General features: G+C 38.3%; 1 protein-coding gene across 1 annotated transcript in view; it reads left to right on the plus strand.

The window, feature by feature from the left end:
• The window catches only part of LOC126305264 (protein unc-13 homolog C-like), a 1,060,877-nt gene that overhangs the window by 757,868 nt on the left and 281,142 nt on the right, over positions 1–21,867 (plus strand). Inside the window, exons 14-15 of the mRNA XM_049992034.1 lie at positions 2,268–2,409; positions 20,435–20,561. Of these exons, the coding sequence (XP_049847991.1) occupies positions 2,268–2,409; positions 20,435–20,561 (269 nt within the window). The remainder of the gene's footprint in view (positions 1–2,267; positions 2,410–20,434; positions 20,562–21,867) is intronic.

Raw genomic sequence — 21,867 nt, forward strand, 5'->3', positions numbered from 1 at the left:
CTGTTTCTGGAAAAAAAGGGAGAGGAGGGTAATTCCAGTCTGTGAAGGTCTCAGTGAGACTCTTGACATGTTTGGAGAGGGAATACTTCTCATTACAGATCCAAGAAACATAGGTTGCTAGACTGTTTGGACGGGGCATCTTTGTGTGGAATGGGAGGCAGCTTTTGAAGTACAGATATTGTTGGTGGTTGGTAGGTTTTATATGGACAGGGTTACTGATGTAGCTATCCTTGATTTAAGAGTTGACATCAAAGAAGGTGGATTGTGAGGCTGAGGAGGTAGCTCACCCTTGGTTCAGATGATGGGTCTGACCATGGTGAGGGGTTTTAGATTTTGTGTCCTAAGGAAAGGTTCCTCTAGATGGCCCAGGAATAGGTTGGCATAAAGTGGTGCCATGTGGGTGCCCATTGCTGAACCACAGGTTTGTTTGTTGTTGATGCTTTCAAAGGAGAAGTAATTATGGGTGAAGATATAATTGGTCATGATGACCAGGAATGAGGTTGTTGGTTAGAATCAATCAGGTGCTGGGAAAGGTTGTGCTCTGTAGTAGTCATTAGGAATGTTAGTGCAGAGAGAGATGTCATCGACTGTGATTAGCAGGACACTGGGTGGTAAAGAGACAGGAACAGTGGAGAATCCGCAGAGGATATGGTTGGTGTCTTTCATACAGGAGTGTAAGTTACTGGTAATAGGCTGAAGGTGTTAGTCCAAAGGAATTATCTGTAAGAGCACAGTAATCAGAAACTATGCATCATCTTGGATAGTTTAGTCTAGGACTTTAGCAAACATGTAGAACAAAGGAGTGGTGGGGCTGTGGAGGGAAACAGACTCAGGGCAGAGGTTCTTGTGTGGACCTAGGGGTTTGAGGAGTGGCTGGAGATCCTATATTTCTGGTATGGGGTTATTGTTGCAGGACTTGCACATAGACATGACTGATGCTGGAGTCCCTCTGCCAGGTAATCCCTTTGTCTCATAACCAAAGTGATGAAATCTTTGTGTAGGATTATAAATTCTTGTTGTCAGTCTTGAGCATAATAATTTAATTTTATTCTCATATTTATTTTATTCGTGATTCACGGTATGCTGTAAATCAGGTATACATGATGGTGGAATGGTGATGGTTGAAGAAAAGTGCAAGGCTTGCTTTGTTATTTCAGACAAGCAAAATCCAACAATTCCCAACAGCCAACAGATGTGTGGGGGACTGGTCAAATGACCATTCTCTGAGAACGCAGGAATGTTGTCTCTCCTCCTGCTGCTGTTGCTGCAACTTCACTCATCCACATTTCTCACTTTGCAGTTGCTCTATCTCCTGTTTATATTTGAGCATGTAGTTGCTGTTCACACCTATTTGGCTTTTGTCAACTGCAACAGACTTAGACTACTAGTTGTGACCAGCATTGCTGTTAAACTTCTTCATTTGTAAATCTTCTATCCACTGAAGCACCATGAGACTGGCCCATCAGCTATGGAATTTCCTTTGGCGATATACAGTTGTACATAGGAGGATCCACTAAATCAAGTGTTTGCCTGTAATTTGTAAGATCTGATTTACATGCTCATTATTGTGCCACATGTAAGCCTATTCCTTTCAGCATGTCCTGTACAGTAAATAAAGTATTAAAGGTGATGTTACCCAAACCACAAATCAAGAAATATGTACTGTATAATTTTGAGGGTGTGGAAATCATTTTGAAAAATGCAATCAATATTTGGTTTATAAACACAATAACAATTACGTCATTCCATTACTCCATTAAATCACTATATATGTGCTTCTGGTACCTCAAAATTTTTAATAAGAATATACGCTGACTTTAAAACACCTGTGATTTCACTTTGGAAGCTGGAAGTAATGTAATTCAGCAAATAAAATAAAATAAAATAAAATAAATAAAAGATGTTAGTGTTTCCTCCAAAATTCTTCTACAGAAGAAATTGCTTTACTGTGTGAAATGAACTCTTTTGTAATTTTTACTGCATCAAGAAACATATTAATGATTTTCATATGCAGTGTGGGAATAGTAACCATACACTAAATTCATGATGTAGACAGAAGTTTTCCCAAACTGATAACATAAAAATAATCCATACTCTTCACAGAGGAGCTAAATTTGTGTGGGATAACTATTTGAGAACTGTATGTGTTAATGTAAGCTTCATCTCATTTTTTTATTAATGCATCAATAAAATAAATCATTTAATCAGATTTCTGTGTTCATATAAGTCTACAAACAGCAGTTGTGAACTGTATGATTTTATTTCAGTTATCTGTGCCCAGGGTTTGATTGCAAAGGATAAAAGTGGAACATCTGATCCGTATGTTACTGTACAAGTTGGAAAAGTTAAGAAGCGGACCAAGACCATGCCACAAGAGCTCAATCCAGTTTGGAATGAAAAATTTTATTTGTAAGTTAATAACAGTGTAATTAATAACTGTCATTTGGTATTTTTATATATCCATAATATTGATCAGGAAATTTGTTATGTCTCCTTGATAGCATATATGTGTTACACATTTCTGTCTTAATGTTTTAAATTACTGTTTTAAATCAGAGTGCTAGCCATACTGAAAAAGGCTACATGTTGTCCGTTTGCATGAGAAATTTGTATAGAAGTACAGGGTGAGCCCAAAGGTCTTCCCCCGATTACAAAAATTTACAACCGAGTAACTGTTTGAAATAGTAAGTTACATTTGGTGTCATTACATTGGTTAGTGTTACTACCGACCAACAGATAGCGCTAGTGCTCCACTACACCTACACGGTCAGTTAGGTCATGTTAGTTGCTGGTGAAATGGCATCGTAACAGAAGAAAGTGCAGAGTGTTCTTTGGTTTCACGAAACGAAATCGCCCATTAGTGTTCAGCATAAATTTCGGGCTTCTTATGGATGGAGCCCTCCTGAAGTTAATTCAGTAAAGCAATTGTATGCAAAGTTTAACAAAACAGGCAGCGTTGAAGATCATCCTCAAAGTGGCAGGCCTTGTGTGAGTAATGCAACTGTTTATCATGTTCAGTAATCGTTTCAACAGTCTGTCTACATCAACTTGTCAAGCATCACATGAACTTCAAATACCACAAGCAAATATGGTGCAAATTCTTAATGAAAGGCTTAGGTTGCATGCTTATAAAGTGCAAATTGTGGAGGCCTTGCAACTGAATGATTTGCTGTCACATGCTGAATTTGCAACTGAAATTTGTCAACAAAACTGATGACACTAACGATTACTTATATCGCATGTGCTTTACTGAATTGAAGTGAATTGAATTGATAAATCCACCTTTCATGTCAGTGCAATGGTAAATTGGCATAATGTTATATGGGGTTCAGAGTGTCCACATGCTACTGTACAGTCACAGTGAGACAGCGAAAAAGTGAATGCTTGTTGCAGCCTCATACATAACAAGGTTTTTGGACCATTTTTCTTTGCAGAAAAATCCATTACCGCTAACATTTACTTAGACATTTTGCAACAGTTCATTGCCCCACAGTTAGAAGAATATCAACCATAGACAATTTTCCAGCAAGATGGAGCACCCCCTCCCCCCCTCCCTGGGCTTTGATAGGATGTGTTTTCCTGTATGAAACAGATCCAGATCAGTGGATTTGAAGGAACAGTATAACACCCTGGCCATCGCACTCTCCAGACATTACACCCCTTGACTTTTGTTTCTGGGGTTATATTAAGGACAGAGTCTTTGTCACATCAGTTGCTGACTTTGAAGAACTGAAGGCTAGGATACAAGCTGCTGTGGGTACTGTGAGAGAGCACATGTTACGAAATACCTGGCAGGAGCTGGCATATGGTTATTCTGTAATAAATTGTTATAATCAGGGCAAGACTTCGTGCTCACCATGTATATGAAATGTAACCCTAGGCCTGAATTTAATAATAGTACTCTCTCTCTCTCTCTCTCTCTCTCTCTCTCTCTCTCTCTCTCTCTCTCTCTCCCTCTCCCTCTCTGTCTGTCTCTCTCTCTCTCTCTCTCTCTCTCTCTCTCTCTCTCTCTCTCTCTCTCTCTCTCTCTCTTCTCTGTCTCTTGCGCATGCACACTCACACACACATAAACACACACAAAGATTAATTGAATTACTTAAGAAGCAAAATGATTTTACAATTGTTTATTGCCTGTTAACAATATTATATCACTTGGAATTTCATAAGATATTTTTATGCTTGTTTATTTTACCCCAGCGCCAGAACATGGTAACATTGTGAATAACAGAGACCATTTTTATGGCCAGTTTGAAATATAAGAATGCTGCTGGTGTTTTAAAATTGTGCTCTGTTAACGAGCATACGTTCAGTCACTGGATGCAGAATGATCAAAGTAGTACAGTACCATTTTGGTGCTATAATGAGTTTTCATTAAGGAAAGCTAGCAAATATAATTTTACCAAGACTCGTTACCGTACTCCGCTCCATACTTAAAATGCTGCAAACTGTGTTTTGCATAAATATAAAAAAATACACTTCATTAAAAGCGTTTTTACTTTTGTATTTAGTTATATTATTCAAAAACTGTTATGCATCAGTAAATACTTAGCAGTTTTATGAGTATACTGATGAATGTTAATGTCTGATAGCTGTGTCCTGTGATGAGATAACTTATTTATAATGTCCTATGGTTATAGCAGTTCTTGAAACCCTGAATCCCAAAACAGGCAGAATTAATTGCTACAGAGATGCATTCTTAATTTACTTTTATATTTCTTGAGATTCCTAATTCCTAATCCTTTCTTGTATTGTATGTAATCATTTCACCTCAATTAGAAACTGACTTTTATTGTTTGTAGTTAATAACAGTAAATCTACTGAAGTGTAGATCTAAGAATTGGCATATCCTTCAAGAAATACAAGCCATTGAATAAACTAATGTATGCATTGATATCTGAGCATTACCCCAAAAGGTTATACCTAAAGATAGAGAAACTGAAAGGATTTTAGCTATGAAAAGAAACAAATATCTTGAAGTCATAAAAGTGACAGATACTTCTCAGGGCTGCTCTGAGCTTTTTGGTTAGCTTATCAAAGTATTAATTCCATGTTAATTTGTTGTCCTTCAACACAAATAAAAAAGAGAGTTGGCAGAATCATCTAGGTCAGTAACTTCTTTGAAAATCAGTATTGGGCAGGCAGTTTCAAAGTGTCATTTCTATTCTTAGCTGCTATGTAATAAGAAAGGTATCAAATACATTCAAGGAGTGAGTTACGTACTTCCAAATGGTAACATGTACCACATCATAGTTAACAGGTACTATGAAAATGATGTATCCAACTTGCAATTTTAGTAAGTCTACAACTTTTGTATTTTGTTATAGCTGCAGTCTTTTCAGTATTTTTGTCTCACTCCCCATCCCCCCTTCCCCCTCTGCCCCCCCCCCCCCATTATTTTCTGTTCTTCTACTGTCCACTCATGTGTTTTATTATATATCATTTTATGTTTGCTCTTACTAGTTGCTTTCTTTTTATCAGTCTGTTTACTCAATTTCTCTCCTCATGTGGCTGCTAGTATGCATTTTTATAACTGTTTCTTTCAATTGGCACATTTCTTATTTCCTCTGCAATGAATATCATATCTGCCCATTTCATGTAACAAGCCATTAGCACTTCACTTGAAGATAACTGTTGACTGTCTTGAAATAGCATTTGTAATTTTTTATGTCCTGAGTTCATTTTGCTGTTCTTAATTTGAAAAAGAAGTGATGATGCCTGGTACACTATGTATTGGACATTCTTTGCAGTATTTGTAAACTATTGCTAACAGTGTTTGCTTAACAAGTAGTTTTTTGTATCATAGAAAACAATGTTAAATGTTACCAACATTCATTTCTTGTTATAAAAGTGTAAAGATATAATGCTTTAAAGTTTTTTCCATAATTTTCCAAATTTTTTGACTAGAAAGATTATTATCAAACATAACTAAAATAATATTTAACTAATGGTGTGCTACCCCTTAGCAAACTGGAGACAGAAATAGCTGTAACCTATTCAAATAAGATTTCGCATAAAACTACATTAAACAAATGTTTTATATGACTCAGCCTGGGTTTATGTTTATGGCATTTTAATTTAATTAATAGTGGCCAATAATCTCTAATGTCAATATTTAAGTAATATTAAATGTTGGTAGATCAGGTCTTCAACAGAGAGTAAAATGATTCCTATCAGGTAACCAACTTAAGTTTATTAATAAACTCATCTTAAGCAATTCCAGACTAATAATGATCGACAGGAAGTCTAGAAATTATTGCTTACCTCAATGTAAATGAGATTGCAGATATACAGTTCGACAATGACCATTTTTGTGTGTGTGTGTGTGTGTGTGTGTGTGCGTGTGTGTGTGTGTGTGGAGCAAGAGAGAGAGAGAGAGAGAGAGAGAGAGAGAGAGAGAGAGAGAGGGAGAGAGAAGGCTAAAGAACACTAGATGAGAATTTTCACTCATGTAGTTAGCAATTATAATAATTGTTACTGTAGAAATGAACATTAACAGGAACAACCACAATAAGCTTCTTTTTTTGTGAGGTTACCAGTTTCAGTCTATTTTAGACCACCCTCAGACCTATCACCTTGATGGTAGATGGGGGTGGTACAACTCCACGAATGCTAACTTACAGTTTGAAACAGACCTGTGTGTGTGTGTGTGTGTGTGTGTGTGTGTGTGTGTGTGTGTGTGTGTGCAGAGAGAGGGGGAGGGGGGGCACAGGTCAGTGGAATATAATGGGTGAAGAAAAGGCAGATTGAAGACAAGGACTAGTGAAAATAGAGGACAGGAAGGAAGGTTATGAAATGAGTAGAGCCCGGAAAAATTCACATTTTGCAAAATAGATGCAAACTCTGCCTCAAACTATGAAATGCTATTGCATTGTGATTTGTATCCAGATAAACTATTTTATCAGAGATAGTTTGAAATAACTTAATTTTCTGCATATAAATATCAATAATATAGCCAGCTTTCTGTTACTGGTACTGCACATTGTCTGGCAAAGCCCAATTTGGAAAGATAAAGTGTGTAAGGACCTGAATGAGATATTCACTCTGCAGCGGAGTGTGTGCTGATATGAAACTTCCTGGCAGATTAAAACTGTGTGCCCGACCGAGACTCGAACTCGGGACCTTTGCCTTTCGCGGGCAAGTGCTCTACCAACTGAGCTACCGCAGCACGACTCATGCCCGGTACTCACAGCTTTACGTCTGCCAGTATCCGTCTCCTACCTTCCAAACTTTACAGAAGCTCTTCAGCGAAACATGCAGAACTAGCACTCCTGAAAGAAAGGATACTGTGGAGACATGGCTTAGCCACAGCCTGGGGGATGTTTCCAGAATGAGATTTTCACTCTGCAGCGGAGTGTGCACTGATATGAAACTTCCTGGCAGATTAAAACTGTGTGCCCGACCGAGACTCGAAATCAGGACCTTTGCCTTTCGCGGGCAAGTGCTCTACCAACTGAGCTACCGCAGCACGACTCACGCCCGGTACTCACAGCTTTACGTCTGCCAGTATCCGTCTCCTACCTTCCAAACTTTACAGAAGCTCTTCAGCGAAACATGCAGAACTAGCACTCCTGAAAGAAAGGATACTGTGGAGACATGGCTTAGCCACAGCCTGGGGGATGTTTCCAGAATGAGATTTTCACTCTGCAGCGGAGTGTGTGCTGATATGAAACTTCCTGGCAGATTAAAACTGTGTGCCCGACCGAGACTCGAAATCAGGACCTTTGCCTTTCGCGGGCAAGTGCTCTACCAACTGAGCTACCGCAGCACGACTCACGCCCGGTACTCACAGCTTTACGTCTGCCAGTATCCGTCTCCTACCTTCCAAACTTTGTTGTAAAATGCTGCGGTAGCTCAGTTGGTAGAGCACTTGCCCGCGAAAGGCAAAGGTCCTGATTTCGAGTCTCGGTCGGGCACACAGTTTTAATCTGCCAGGAAGTTTCATATCAGCGCACACTCTGCTGCAGAGTGAAAATCTCATTCTGGAAACATCCCCCAGGCTGTGGCTAAGCCATGTCTCCACAGTATCCTTTCTTTCAGGAGTGCTAGTTCTGCATGTTTCGCTGAAGAGCTTCTGTAAAGTTTGGAAGGTAGGAGACGGATACTGGCAGACGTAAAGCTGTGAGTACCGGGCGTGAGTCATGCTGCGGTAGCTCAGTTGGTAGAGCACTTGCCCGCGAAAGGCAAAGGTCCCGAGTTCGAGTCTCGGTCGGGCACACAGTTTTAATCTGCCAGGAAGTTTCATATCAGCGCACACTCCACTGCAGAGTGAAAATCTCATTCTGGAAACATCCCCCAGGCTGTGGCTAAGCCATGTCTCCACAGTATCCTTTCTTTCAGGAGTGCTAGTTCTGCATGTTTCGCTGAAGAGCTTCTGTAAAGTTTGGAAGGTAGGAGACAGATACTGGCAGACGTAAAGCTGTGAGTACCAGGCGTGAGTCGTGCTGCGGTAGCTCAGTTGGTAGAGCACTTGCCCGCGAAAGGCAAAGGTCCTGTGTAAGGACCTGTTAGCAAAATAAAAAATGTACAAACGCAACAATCTGTCAATGCGCTCAATGATATGGCACCATGCCAAATGGATCCATGGCAACAGTGGTTGGTTGAATGGGCTATTTTAGATACATGCCACGTAATGCAACATAGGAGTATGGGTAGACCTACTCAGTTGTGGGAAACAGCATTTTACAACAAAGAAATGTGTAACTTTTTGCTAGCTAAAAATCAGAAGATGGTATAATTCGGAGACTTTTAATGTGGAAAATTAGGCATCACATGCTTTGAACTGTGGTCACATTGAATACCCCTGAAACTATGTTGTTAACAATTCTCTGCTAACCTCAACAAAAAATTGTGCGGTAGCCATCCCAAATGTCTGGTGCTGTGCATTGCTCATTGTTTTCTTTTCTTATTTGGAAATAAGTGAAGCACTTAATCTGTGTCCATAACAGATTTTAATTAGCATCCTTACAACACCAAACGAGACCAGCAATCTCTGTAACAGTGTCACTATGTTTACATGCAACATATCTTCTGGAAGATGAGAACTGAATTTTGGAAACTGTTTTCTGCTGTTCCTGTTGCTGAAGCAGATTTACTGGCCCAAGTAAATATGGCAACTGGAAAAAAGATGCTGTTTATGATTTTCTCAGCATAATCGCTATTTCTCTTCAATTAGATGAGGTGTAAATAGCTTCAGTCCCATATTTCTACTTATCCTTTACTGCACATAAAGTCACTCCATCCACATTAGCCAAAATTTTTTAAAAACAAACAAATCCTGTTAGCCCAAGCTCATTTCAAAACTAGTTGCATTTACATGCAAGTGAAAATTGATTGTGGATTTGGAAAACCAGCCACCAGAAGCGGATTTCCAGAATCGATTTTTGGTGTGTTACATGACCACTCAGAAGCAGTAGGCTACTGGGAAATCAGCTTACGAAATCCGCTTTTGGGATCCCCATGTAAATAGAAAATGTGTCAGTTTTACTGGAGTCTGCACACCTACCAAAGGCAGGTGGCACTTGTTTGCCAGCACTGGTCCTATCCCTTCTGGCAGTCAAAATTCTAGTTTGCTTACGATCATGGCATCTGCCACTATAACCTGTGCTGCCTGCCTTCTGCGCTATGCTGAATAGAAAATGAAATCTGTAACTTTTTTCCACTGAGCCAAAATTCTTCCTATAATGCAAAAATAGAGTTACTGTATGCTAGGTTCTACTTCTATGCTATAGTGGCCAGCACAAAAATAATGTTTCGAGATCATCTCGCCATATTACAAAATTGCCAGTTTTTTTTTTAATTTTTTTTTATAGTGAAAATTTCAGATGTTCATTTTGAGCAACTCTATTTTTAGTGTAGAATATAATGGAGTACTTTCCAAAAGAAAATTCTAACTAGATGCCAGGAAAGAAATTAAAACTAATGTTACAAGAAATATTTTAGAAAAATAATTTTTTACTTCAACCTGTGGTATCAACAAAATCACTAATGTAATTGGACTGAAAAAAAAATATGATCATCCTCAAAGTTTAAAGATCCATATGCTGCATCTTTTATTTCAGAAACATAAAAGTATTCTGACATAAAAAATAAAATATTATAAGAGGTGTGAAACTGTGCCTACTACATAGCAAAAAATGTAGTCACTGTATTTTTCATTCTGTAGGACTGCAAAGAATCTTCCTGTGAGAATGTTATTAAGAAAACTACAAAATTATTTTTGGTAACATTCCAGACATCATTATTGTATCATATCTTGTACAGAGGCAAATTACTTCCTCGATATTCCATGCACAGCAGCACGCGAGTTGTTGTAGGCCGACACCAGGAATTTTGTTTGGACCTCTCACTTTAATATGACCTAGAATATTGCCTGCTTGCCAAAAATATTTTACTGGCTACTAATACATAGCCTTTGTCATTGCATCAATCATTCAAAATGCCAATATACACTATGTAAAAGCAACTATAGTTATTTTGCAGCCAATATTTTGTATCAAGTCAACCAAAATATTTGTTTGAAAGGTTTTGTGAAACCAAAATTTTATCTAAATTTGCTATAAGCGTATTATTCTCAGCACACAATATGTGCTTGGTACACAAAAACCTCATTCTTACTACTGCAGTGTCCCTGTCTTGTGTTACAAATTTCGTCCCTGTTTACAGTTTCTGAATTAAAAACAAAGTGGGAGGAGAAGACGGTGCATTGAAGTGACTGGCCAGAATAATCAGTTTTATCATGGACATTACCCTGTATTTCTCTAGCCATCAGATACTATTTTCTGTCATACTAAAGTAATACAATTCTGTGTTCTAGCTTTTTGTGAAAATTGTCAAATATCATAGATTTCAATGCTCTTCTTGGAGAAACAGAATAGGTGTTGAGACTGTTCTGATGTTAGTGCACTGTTTACATATACAGTCAATATAGAAGCACCACAACGTTTTAGCATTTTATGAACTACATTACCCTTACTACAAAACAGCCAGTAAATCCTTCTATGAAAACAAGGAGTTAAATTTCGAATGTACAAGTAAACCAAATGTAGTAAGATTATATCCAAATGTGAAGACATTCAATACAGGTTGTTAGGGAAAACTGTTGTTAATTAATGCAGAATTGACAATCTTATTTTAATTGACAGTTACTGTTGAGTAAACTAATGGCCACCACTTATGATAAAATTAGCAGTCGCCTACAGTAAGGGAAAAAAATTTGCAGTATGCTCTCTATAACTGAAATTAATAGACAAACATTTAAATCAAGTCAGCTTTTTACATAGACAGCACTTACCTACACTGAACAATCTTATGGTTCCGTGTCTTCAGATTCACTGTCACTTGTTTCAGCTGGGTGTATCATTGCAGATTCCACTATGGTGCCTCTTAAGCCCTGGTTCATGTAATCAGTTTCTTGCAATGCTTCTGAGTGTTTTACACACCTCTCCCAGTCCAGCTGAGTAACATTCTCAGGAGCTTTGTGTGTTAGCTTCTTGACATCAGCAAGTTTGAAAGCAGTATTTCTTTTCACTACTTCTTGATTTACTTGGGCCCATATCAGTTCAATGGGATTATACTGGCAGTAGTACAGTGGTCGACGTACCACTTGGTGTCCCATTTCGTTTGCCAGTTGATCTGATTCTTAAGTATTTTTGGCACCTACAATTTCTTTCATAGACAGGAGTTCTGCCTTCGTTTCATTCACTGAAAAATAAACATTCTTTCTCTTTAACCACTCCGTAATATCTGCCTTGCACCAATTTGAATATGGCAGCTTTTCTGTCTAAATGGAGTGGTAGCTGGTGTTATCCATCACGATAATTGACCTTTCTTCCAGCACAGACAGCAGTTGAATAAACTAATTCTTAAAAACTTCTCCATTCATTTCTGAAAGGTAATCTGATTAGCAAGAACTTTTCCCAACATGTAAAACAAATTTGGCCTCTGATATGAAGCCTGTGGTTAATGAACCATCGAGGGCGATGATTAATCGGCCACCTCTACAAGCAGGTGCTTTCAAACTGCCGTTTCCTTTGGAGTCATGCCATATATACTTATTGTTATGCTTCTGTGAAACACAAGTTTCATCCAGGTACACTACAGGCCGGGTGTCTTCAGCATGCAAGGAGTGCATTGTATGCAAAAACTTTCCTTTTGCTGCCACAATGTCTCTGCATTTCATTAAGAATTTCTGTCTGTTATTACACTTCTTGAATTGGAAACCAAGGGAGTGGAGAAGATGAAGAACATAGGTCTTTGAGCCTGAGTAATTAATTTTTTCATGGAGGTCAGCCTGTATTTTATTAGCTGTCGGATACTCTCCTTTGTTGTAATATCCAAGCAGAGTTCTATGCATGAGCTCTTTCTTAAAATCGTCAAAGTCGGTTGATTTCTGTTCATGTTCATATACCTTTCTCGGAGTATCGAAACCTCATTCATGCCTGGAGATTCTGCCAGTGACTTGCAAATGCAGCTTACAGTTGACTTGGAGACACCACACACTTTAGCACTAAGTTTATGAATTTGCACAAAATTTAAGTTATTCTTTGCTTCTTCATTGTCGGGCAAATCAGTACAAAAGTTGAGTACATTCGATATGATAATTTTTGATTGTTTATGAATGTCTTTCTGCCCTTTATGCACACCCACTAAAGGAGTACTACAAGTAGGCTGTTGCCCCTACAACGTTGTTCACCACCGAACACACACCAAAGCACCTTTCTAAAGAGAGTGAGGCACTGAGATCAGATGTGAATACCCGATATAACACGATAACACTGAGCTTTCAGCTGCTCTGTCCTACCAAACTGCTGACGGTACCTACATGGCAACAGAGTCAAGAGGCAGGCGAATCACAGCCCGCAGCCTCTGCTGGTGGCAGGCAGCGGCCGTGACCTTGAGGACTCTGCTTTAGTGCCAGCCACTCTAGTCAGTTCAATAGGTACTGTTGTTAAACATAAATCTCATAGCTGTGAATGCCCATGGAAGTTTAAAATTCATAGTCTGCAGATTTTTTAATCATCGAATTGGGCAGGAAAAGCCAAACGATGTCCAGAAACACCTTACTTCGGTGACACATTCAGTTCACTGGTGGGAAAATGCTGCTGCATTTCAACAGATCAATCATTCTTGAAGACTGAAATACTGCCAAGAAACAAAAAGTCTTTTGCAACAAAAAGGTGTGGAAATTTTTGTAAAAAGCTAACAGTCCTGCAAAAAAGTACCCAGTCAGTACTTTTTTAAAGTCACTTTTCAAGAACTAATCTTGGAGAAAAGAGAACCACTTGTATAAATATCAAAAGCTCAGATGGAAACCCAGTTCTAAGCAAAGAAGAGAAAGCAGAAAGTTGGAAGGAGCATATAGAGGGTCCATACAAGGGCAATGTACTTGAGGACAATATTATAGGAATGGAAGAGCATGTAGATGAAGATGAAATGGGAGATATGATACTGAGTGAATAGTTTGACAGAGCACTGAAAGACCTGAGTCGAAACAAGGCCCCGGGAGTAGACAACATTCCATTAGAACTACTGATAGCCATCCCTGACAAAACTCTGCTATCTTGTGAGCAAGATGTATGAGACAGGCGAAATACTCTCAGACTTCAAGAAGAATATTATAATTCCAATCCCAAAGAAAGCAGGTGTTGACAGATGTGAAAATTACCGAACTATCAGTTTAATAAGCCACGGCTGCAAAATACTAACATGCATTGTTTACAGACAAATGGAAAAAGTGGTAGAAGCCAACCATGGGGAAGATCAGTTTCGATTCTGTAGAAATGTTGGTACACTTGAGGCAATACTGACCTTTATCTTAGAAGATACATTAAGGAAAGGCAAACCTAAATTTCTAGCATTTGTAGACTTAGATAAAGTGTTTCACAGTGTTTACCGGAATACTCTCTTTCAAATTACAAAGGTGGCAGGGATAAAATACAGGGAGTGAAAGGCTATTTGCAATTTGTACAGAAACCAGATGGCAATTATAAGAGTCAAGGGGCATGAAAGGGAGGCAGTGGCTGGGAAGGGAGTGAGATGGGGTTGTAGCTTATCCCCGATGTTATTCAATCTGTATACTGAGCAAGCATAAAGGAAACAAAAGAAAATTTCAGTGTAGGAACTAACATCCATGGAGAAGAAATAAAAACTTTGAACTTCACCGATGACATTGTAATTCTGTCAGAGACAGCAAAGAACCTGGAAGAACAGCAGAACGTAATGGATAGTGTCTTGAAAGGAGGATATAAGATGAACATCAACAAAAGCAAAATGATGATAATGGAATGTGTTCAAATTAAATGGAGTGATGCTGAAGGAATTAGATTAGGAAATGAGACACTTAAAGTAGTAAATTAGTTTTGCTATTTGAGGAGCAAAGTAACTGATGATAGTTGAAGTAGAGATGTTATAAAATGTAGAATGACAATGGCAAGGAAAGCGTTTCTGAAGAAGAGAAATTTGTTAATATCAAGTATAGATTTAAATGTCAGGATGTTGTTTCTGAAAGTATTTGTGTGGAGTGTAGCCATGTATGGAAATGAAACATGGATGATAAATAGTTTTGACAAGAAGAGAACAGAAGCTTTTGAAATGTGGTGCTACTGAAGAATGCTGAAGATTAGATGAGAAGACCACATAACTGATGAGGAGGTTTTGAATAGAACTGGGCAGAAGAGAAATTTGTGGCACAACTTGACTAAAAGAAGGGATTGGTTGGTAGGACATGTTCAGAGGCATCAAGGGATCACCAATTTAGTATTGGAGAGCAGCATGTATGGTAATAACTGTAGAGGGAGACCAAGAGATGAATACACTAACCAGATTCAGAAGGATGTAGGTTGCAGTATGTACTGGGAGATGAAGAAGCTTGCACAGGATAGAGTAGCTTGGAGAGTTGCATCAAACCAGTCTCTGGGGACCACAACAACATAACAACAACCATCTTCACTCATATAACATGACATTTTATATTAGCACATCTAATCATTTACAAACAAAAAGAAAAAAAAAGGTGTGTTTGTTGCCAAAAATAGATGCTAAATTTTCCTGTAGAAATGAGATATATGTTTCAGGAAAAGTTTCTGCCTGTTGAGTTCAGCAGACATGAGGGAGGAAAAGAGGGATGTGGCAGAAAGCAAGGGGGTGGGGGAATCAGTTTAAAATGGAGTATGTTATAAAGCAGCCACTATATCAACCATCTACATCTACATCTACATGACTACTCTGCAATTCACATTTAAGCGCTTGGCGGAGGGTTCATCGAACCACAATCATACTATCTCTCTACCATTCCACTCCCGAACAGCGCGCAGAAAAAACGAACACATAAACCTATCTGTTCGAGCTCTGATTTCTCTTATTTTATTTTGATGATCATTCCTACCTATGTAAGTTGGGCTCAACAAAATATTTCCGCAATCAGAAGAGAAAGTTGGTGACTGAAATTTCGTAAATAGAACTCGTCGTGACAAAAAACGTCTGTGCTTTAATGACTTCCATCCCAACTAGCGTATCATATCTGCCACACTCTCTCCCCTATTACGTGATAATACAAAATGAGCTTCCCTTTTTTTGCACCCTTTCGATGTCCTCCGTCAATCCCACCTGGTAAGGATCCCACACCGTGCAGCAATATTCCAACAGAGGACGAATGAGTGTAGTGTAAGCTGTCTCTTTAGTAGACTTGCATCTTCTAAGTGTCCTGCCAATGAAATGCAACCTTTGGCTTGCCTTCCCCACAATATTGTCTATGTGGTCTTTCCAACTGAAGATGTACATAATTTTAACACCTGGGTACTTAGTTGAGTTGACAGCCTTGAGAATTGTACTATTTATCGAGTAATCGAATTCCAATGGATTTCGTTTGGAACTCATGTGGATCACCTCACACTTTTCGTTATTTAGTGTCAACTGCCACCTGCCACACCATACAGCAATCTTTTCTAAATCCCTTTGCAATTGATACTGATTTTCAGATGACCTTACTAGACCATAAATTCAGCATCATCTGGGAACAACCTAAGAGAACTGTTCAGATTGTCACCCAGGTCATTTATATAGATCAGGAACAGCAGTGGTACCAGGACGCTTTCCTGGGGAACACCTGATATCACTTCAGTTTTACTCGATGATTTGCCGTCTATTACTACGAACTGCGACCTTCCTGACAGAAAATCACGAATCCAGTCACACAACTGAGATGATACCCCATAGGCCCGCAGCTTGATGAGAAGTCGCTTGTGAGGAACAGTGTCAAAAGCTTTCCGGAAATCTAGAAATACGGAATCAACTTGAGATCCCCAGTCTATAGCGGCCATTACTTCGTACGAATAAAGAGCATTGCATTGCACAAGAACGATGTTTTCTGAAACCATGCTGTTTACGTGTCAATAGATCATTCCCTTTGAGGTGATTCATAATTTTTGAATATAGTATATGCTCCAAAACCCTACTGCAAACCGACGTTAATGATATAGGTCTGTGGTTAGATGGATTACTCCTGCTACCCTTCTTAAACACTGGTGCAACGTGCGCAATTTTCCAATCTGTAGGTACAGATCTATCGGTGAGTGAGCGGTTGTATATGAGTGCTAAGTAGGGAGCTATTGTATCAGCGTAATCTGAAAGAAACCTAATCGGTATACAATCTGGACCTGAAGACTTGCCCGTATTAAGTGATTTGAGTTGCTTCACAACTCCTAAGGTATCTACTTCTAAGAATGCTAGCAGCTGTTAATGTTTCAAATTCTGAAATATTCCATTCATTTTCCCTGGTGAAGGAATTTCAGAAATCTGCGTTCAATAGCTCTCCTTTAGTGGCACAGTCATTGGTAACAGTACCATCAGCAGTGTACAGTGAAGGTATTGACTGCGTCTTGCCACTTGTGTACTTTACATACGACCAGAATTTCTTCGGATTTTCTACCAAATTTCGGGACAACATTTATTTGTGGAACCTATTAAAGGCATCTCGCATTGAAGTCGGTGCCAAATTTTGTGCGTCTGTAAATTTTAGAAAATCTTCGGGATTTCGTGTTCTTCTGAACTTCGCATGCTTTTTCCATTGCCTCTGCAACAGCATTCGGACCTGTTTTGTGTTCCACGGGGGATCAGTTCCATCTCTTACCAATTTATGAGGTATGAATCTCTCAATTGCTGTTGCGACTATATCTTGGAATCTAAGCCACATCTCGTCTACATTTGCATAGTCAGTTAGGAAGGAATGGAGATTGTCTCTTAGGAAGGCTTCTAGTGGCACTTTATCCGCTTTTTTAAATAAATTATTTTGTGTTTGTTTCTGGTGAATTTGGAAGAAATGGTATTGAGCCTAGCTACAACAACCTTGTGATCACTAATCCCTGTATCAATCATGATGCTCTCTATCAGCTCTGGATTGTTTGTGCCTAAGAGGTCAAGTGTGTTTTCGCAACCAAATTCTGATGTGTCTGCCATTGACGAAATATTGAGTGCGTGGCAATGCTCTAATAGTAGATGGTGGTGGGTAGTTGCATAGAATAGGTGCTACACTTGTGTCTGCTGTAGGTATGTGACCTATGCAACAGTGTGTCACGTGAGTCTTGGATTTGGAAGATTAGTGGCATATTGACGGGCAGGCATGTAATGCAACTTAGGTGAAAAACATGATTCAGTTGTTCCTTTGTTAGATGTCATTGATTGATATTGTGTTTATCTCTTGCTGAGTCTTGGCACGAGATATATTCTCTCCATAAACATTCTCACACATTCCAAAAGAGGATTTCGGTGCCCGCTCCACTCACTGAAAATGTATCTCTTCCCAACCTCGTGCTTGAACCCCCATCCTGATAGATCATACCTCTCCTGATGACCTAGATGCAAGTTTATCTTTTGTATGTGAAGTATGATTTTCTGGTCAATTGAGTGTCATGTATGTTCAATCAATTACATAGTGGTGATAATGCTGCAGAAATTGTTGTATCCATGGTTCATTGAATAAAAATGCAATGTGATAAAGTGTTATCTTACAGGAATACCACACCAAAACTGTGAGAAGGGAACTAGATCTGTCTGTACAGTAACTTAGCAGTTAGCTCCATCAATGCATTGTGGAAAATGAAGACTGGTCATCTTTATCAGGCATCTGTGTGGATTATTCATCACAGAGGGGAAAATGTAACAAATTGTGAATGTGACACAGGTCGTTGAGTTACATGACTTTCCTGTCTGGGAGCCACTACATTTATTTCACCAGTGATCAAATGTCTTTGCCTGTCTCGGACCCACTATTTATTTCACCAGTGATCAAACATCATTGCAATCAGACTTGTTTCACAAGCTGAAGCACAGTCGTTTGGAACTTATGACATATTCTGATCTATTTTCCACCAATGTATTGCATGGTCAAGTATGATGGTTATCATAAGTTGAACTAATATCTTAGACCTGTTATTATCAACCCAGAAGTTTTAAGTGAAGACCTATTATTATAGTCTGTTATTGTGCCAACATTGTCAGGGTCCTGTGTTCATGCCATAGAGATCTGTATCCTTGCTTTCTGTTGCATGAGTGCAAGGTTCTGTTACCTATTCACAGTGTACACAACACTCAGCTAATCACTGCATTCATGTACTCATATATCCACTGGTAACTCATTCAATATCATGGGAATCAGATGATAAGGTAATCCAGCCAGTAACAACCCGGCAGTATTGCTGCCTTCAAGTTTTTCCATTATTTTTAATGCTGCCTCCATTTGTAATGTGGGAACCATGCTAACAGTAACATCTTCTTTTACTCAAGAAGCATTGTTGCAGTGATAGCACATAAAGAGTTGTGATCACTGTCATGCACACTCATGAGCAGAAAAATTGTCATTGTAATGATATGGAGATCTCAATATCACACACTGTAAATTTCAAGCTTGGAATCCATTCTTTGCATATTTTACAGTTTGCATAAACAGCTTAGTGTGGAATGTTTGACCCCATAAAAAACAGCATCAATTTTCGTTTATGTGATTTTAATATGTCATAATGCTTCATCACTGAATTTATGTTCAGTCCATTATATCTTAAGATCTCGTCTTGTTGAGACTCAGTTGGGATCAATCGTTGTTTAACAAAGACATGTATGAGGTATCAGTCTCTACCCTTTGTGTATTTTAAAGGCAGAACTTGAAAATAGAGACTGCCAGTTGTTTCCATATCTCTAAAAATCATCTGTGTACTAGTTAATGAATTTCTCATAGTACTGATGATAGTATAAAGGAATCAGATGGTAACAATTAGTAGTTGGACATCTCTCATCATTGGACATTTATTTTGATATTGAATGGTTCCAGTTTCAGTTCCAGTCATTAAAAAGCAGGTGCTTTCTCCTCTCTCTTGTGCATAACATGTTTTCCTGGTTGTCATATGATGGGAATTCATTTTTCTTTTCAGCAGAAGTTTATTTTCTTCTTCGGTATTCAGGCTATTACTGTTGTTAACTACAGTGAATTTTGTAATAAATGTTATCTCTTGTAATGTAATATCAATCATAAATAAAATAAATTAAAGATAAACCTAGATAGTTTGGAATGGAAAATAAACCTCTGGCTCCTGACTACCAGAAATCTGTGTAGGGCACTTCCTTATATCACTTCACATTTCAGAATACTGAGTAGTTACATAACATTAAATAAAGATATTTTGTAAAAGATATTAAATACCAATGAGATCTTTTATGATCAATAAGAATACTAGCATATAAAGCTTAGAACTAATGTGTATTTTCCACAATAAAACAGGCGTGAATAAGGCATTTAAATAGCACTTTTTTGCTCTGCATTTTCTGTTTGTCTCCACATACCTTCTTTCATTTGTTTATTAATACTTTATTTGTTTTTCTCTTTCTGTTTTATTTGGTTTATATTGATCAATGTCAGATAGCAACTATTTATATCTCTGATTGAAGTGTATAAGTTTATAGAATTGAACATTAGTCAGTAAAAAATATTTAAATTGCTCCAACAAATGAATACATAGCCAGAAATGTGTTAATGTAGTTGCAAATACTGCTTGTGTCTGTATATGTATGGATGGATATGTGTGTGTGTGTGTGTGCGAGTATATACCTATCCTTTTTTCCATCCTTTTCCCCCCTAAGGTACGTCTTTCTGCTCCCGGGATTGGAATGACTCCTTACCCTCTCCCTTAAAACCCACATCCTTTCATCTTTCCTTCTCCTTCCCTCTTTCCTGATGAAGCAACCGCCGGTTGTGAAAGCTCGAAATTTTGTGTGTGTGTTTGTGTGTTTTTTTATTGTGCCTATCTACTGGCGCTTTCCCGCTTGGTAAGTCTTGGAATCTTTGTTTTTAATATATTTTTCCCATGTGGAATGTTTCCTTTTTATTTTGTTTATCATATTAGTGGTATAATATCAACAAGGAGTTAAACATTCAAATTACTTATTACAGTGAATGTCACAACTCATCAGATCGTATCAAAGTCCGAGTGTGGGATGAAGATAATGATCTCAAATCCAAACTGAGGCAGAAACTTACACGAGAGTCAGATGATTTTCTTGGACAGACTATTATTGAGGTAATGTAAAACCCAAACTAACAAAAAATTGTTATAATACCAGCATTAATTATTATAAAGTGATTAAAATTCACTAAATAGTGAAGTAGCTTTGTGCCTATTTCAATATAGCAGAATATACTCCTAGTTGTAAGATATACAAAATTTAGTTTTCTAACTATCTAATTAACAATTTACAGATAAATTGTTGTGTGACATATTTCAGCAGGTAATGGTATAGCACACTTTTTTCCCTGATGCTTTTGGCCCATCATTATTTGTTGGAATTGCACTTTATGAATTTTTATCAAACTAAGAAGTATGAAGTTTTCAGTTGATTTTATGCAATGGGTAATTTGTATGTCAAACAAAAATAGCAAAATTTTCAGAAATGATAGCCTCATTTCTCATACTATTTGTATATAATTGATGTAGAAGGGAGATTAGAAGGAGTTATTGTTATTATTTTGGTGATTTCTTTCAAGTCTTGCAATTTGATAATGTTAAAGTAAGCTTGATTTCATACCTTTGCTATGAACAATAAAAACTATTTTTAGCATCAGAATTTTATATTATCTGATATGATAAAAAGATTCATTGGATTACTTACAGTGGAAGAATGAAGTAAATAACATTTTTATTTCATAATGGTAATGGAAATGCTTGGATGGAGCAGTACATAAAATAAGGCCATTCAGCTGTAGCAGATTGATGCATGCAGCAGAGATGGATGTAACAGAAAACAGCATTCATACATGCTTTCGAGTACTGTCTCTTTTTCCAGCAAAAGTACACATGTTCACACACACAATCATACAGACACCCAAATACATGCACCTGTGAGCATTGTAAGACTGATTATTGATATTCAATTATTGAAAGCAGTTGCCTGAGCTAATGTGGGTAGGGAGTAGGGAAGGACACAAGGAGGAGGTAGTGGGAAAGAGACAGGTCTTTGGACAGATGACTCTGCAGTTGCACATCGAGACAAAGAGAGTACAGAGGCCTCAGCTAGAAAAGATGTAGGAGGAGGGAGAGAGGGATATGGAGGGGCGGGGGAGAGGTGAGGATGAAGAGAGAGAATGGAGAGGAGGAGGAGAGAGAGGGGAAAGGGGGAGAGAGGAAATGCCTACATTGGATGAGGAAGGGGGTGATTGAAGAAGGCAGTGTGTGATCTGGGTGGAGAAGGAGTGTTGTGGAAAGAAGATAGAAATGAAAACATAAGATGAGGGAGTAGGAAGAATTTAGCAAAGATTTAGGCCAGGAGGATTGTGAGAGACAGTTCCCATATTTGTAGTTCCGAGAAACTAGATCTGGTTGGGAGTAT

The sequence above is a fragment of the Schistocerca gregaria genome, unplaced genomic scaffold (assembly GCF_023897955.1).
Source record: "Schistocerca gregaria isolate iqSchGreg1 unplaced genomic scaffold, iqSchGreg1.2 ptg000304l, whole genome shotgun sequence".
Lineage (NCBI taxonomy): Eukaryota > Metazoa > Arthropoda > Insecta > Orthoptera > Acrididae > Schistocerca > Schistocerca gregaria.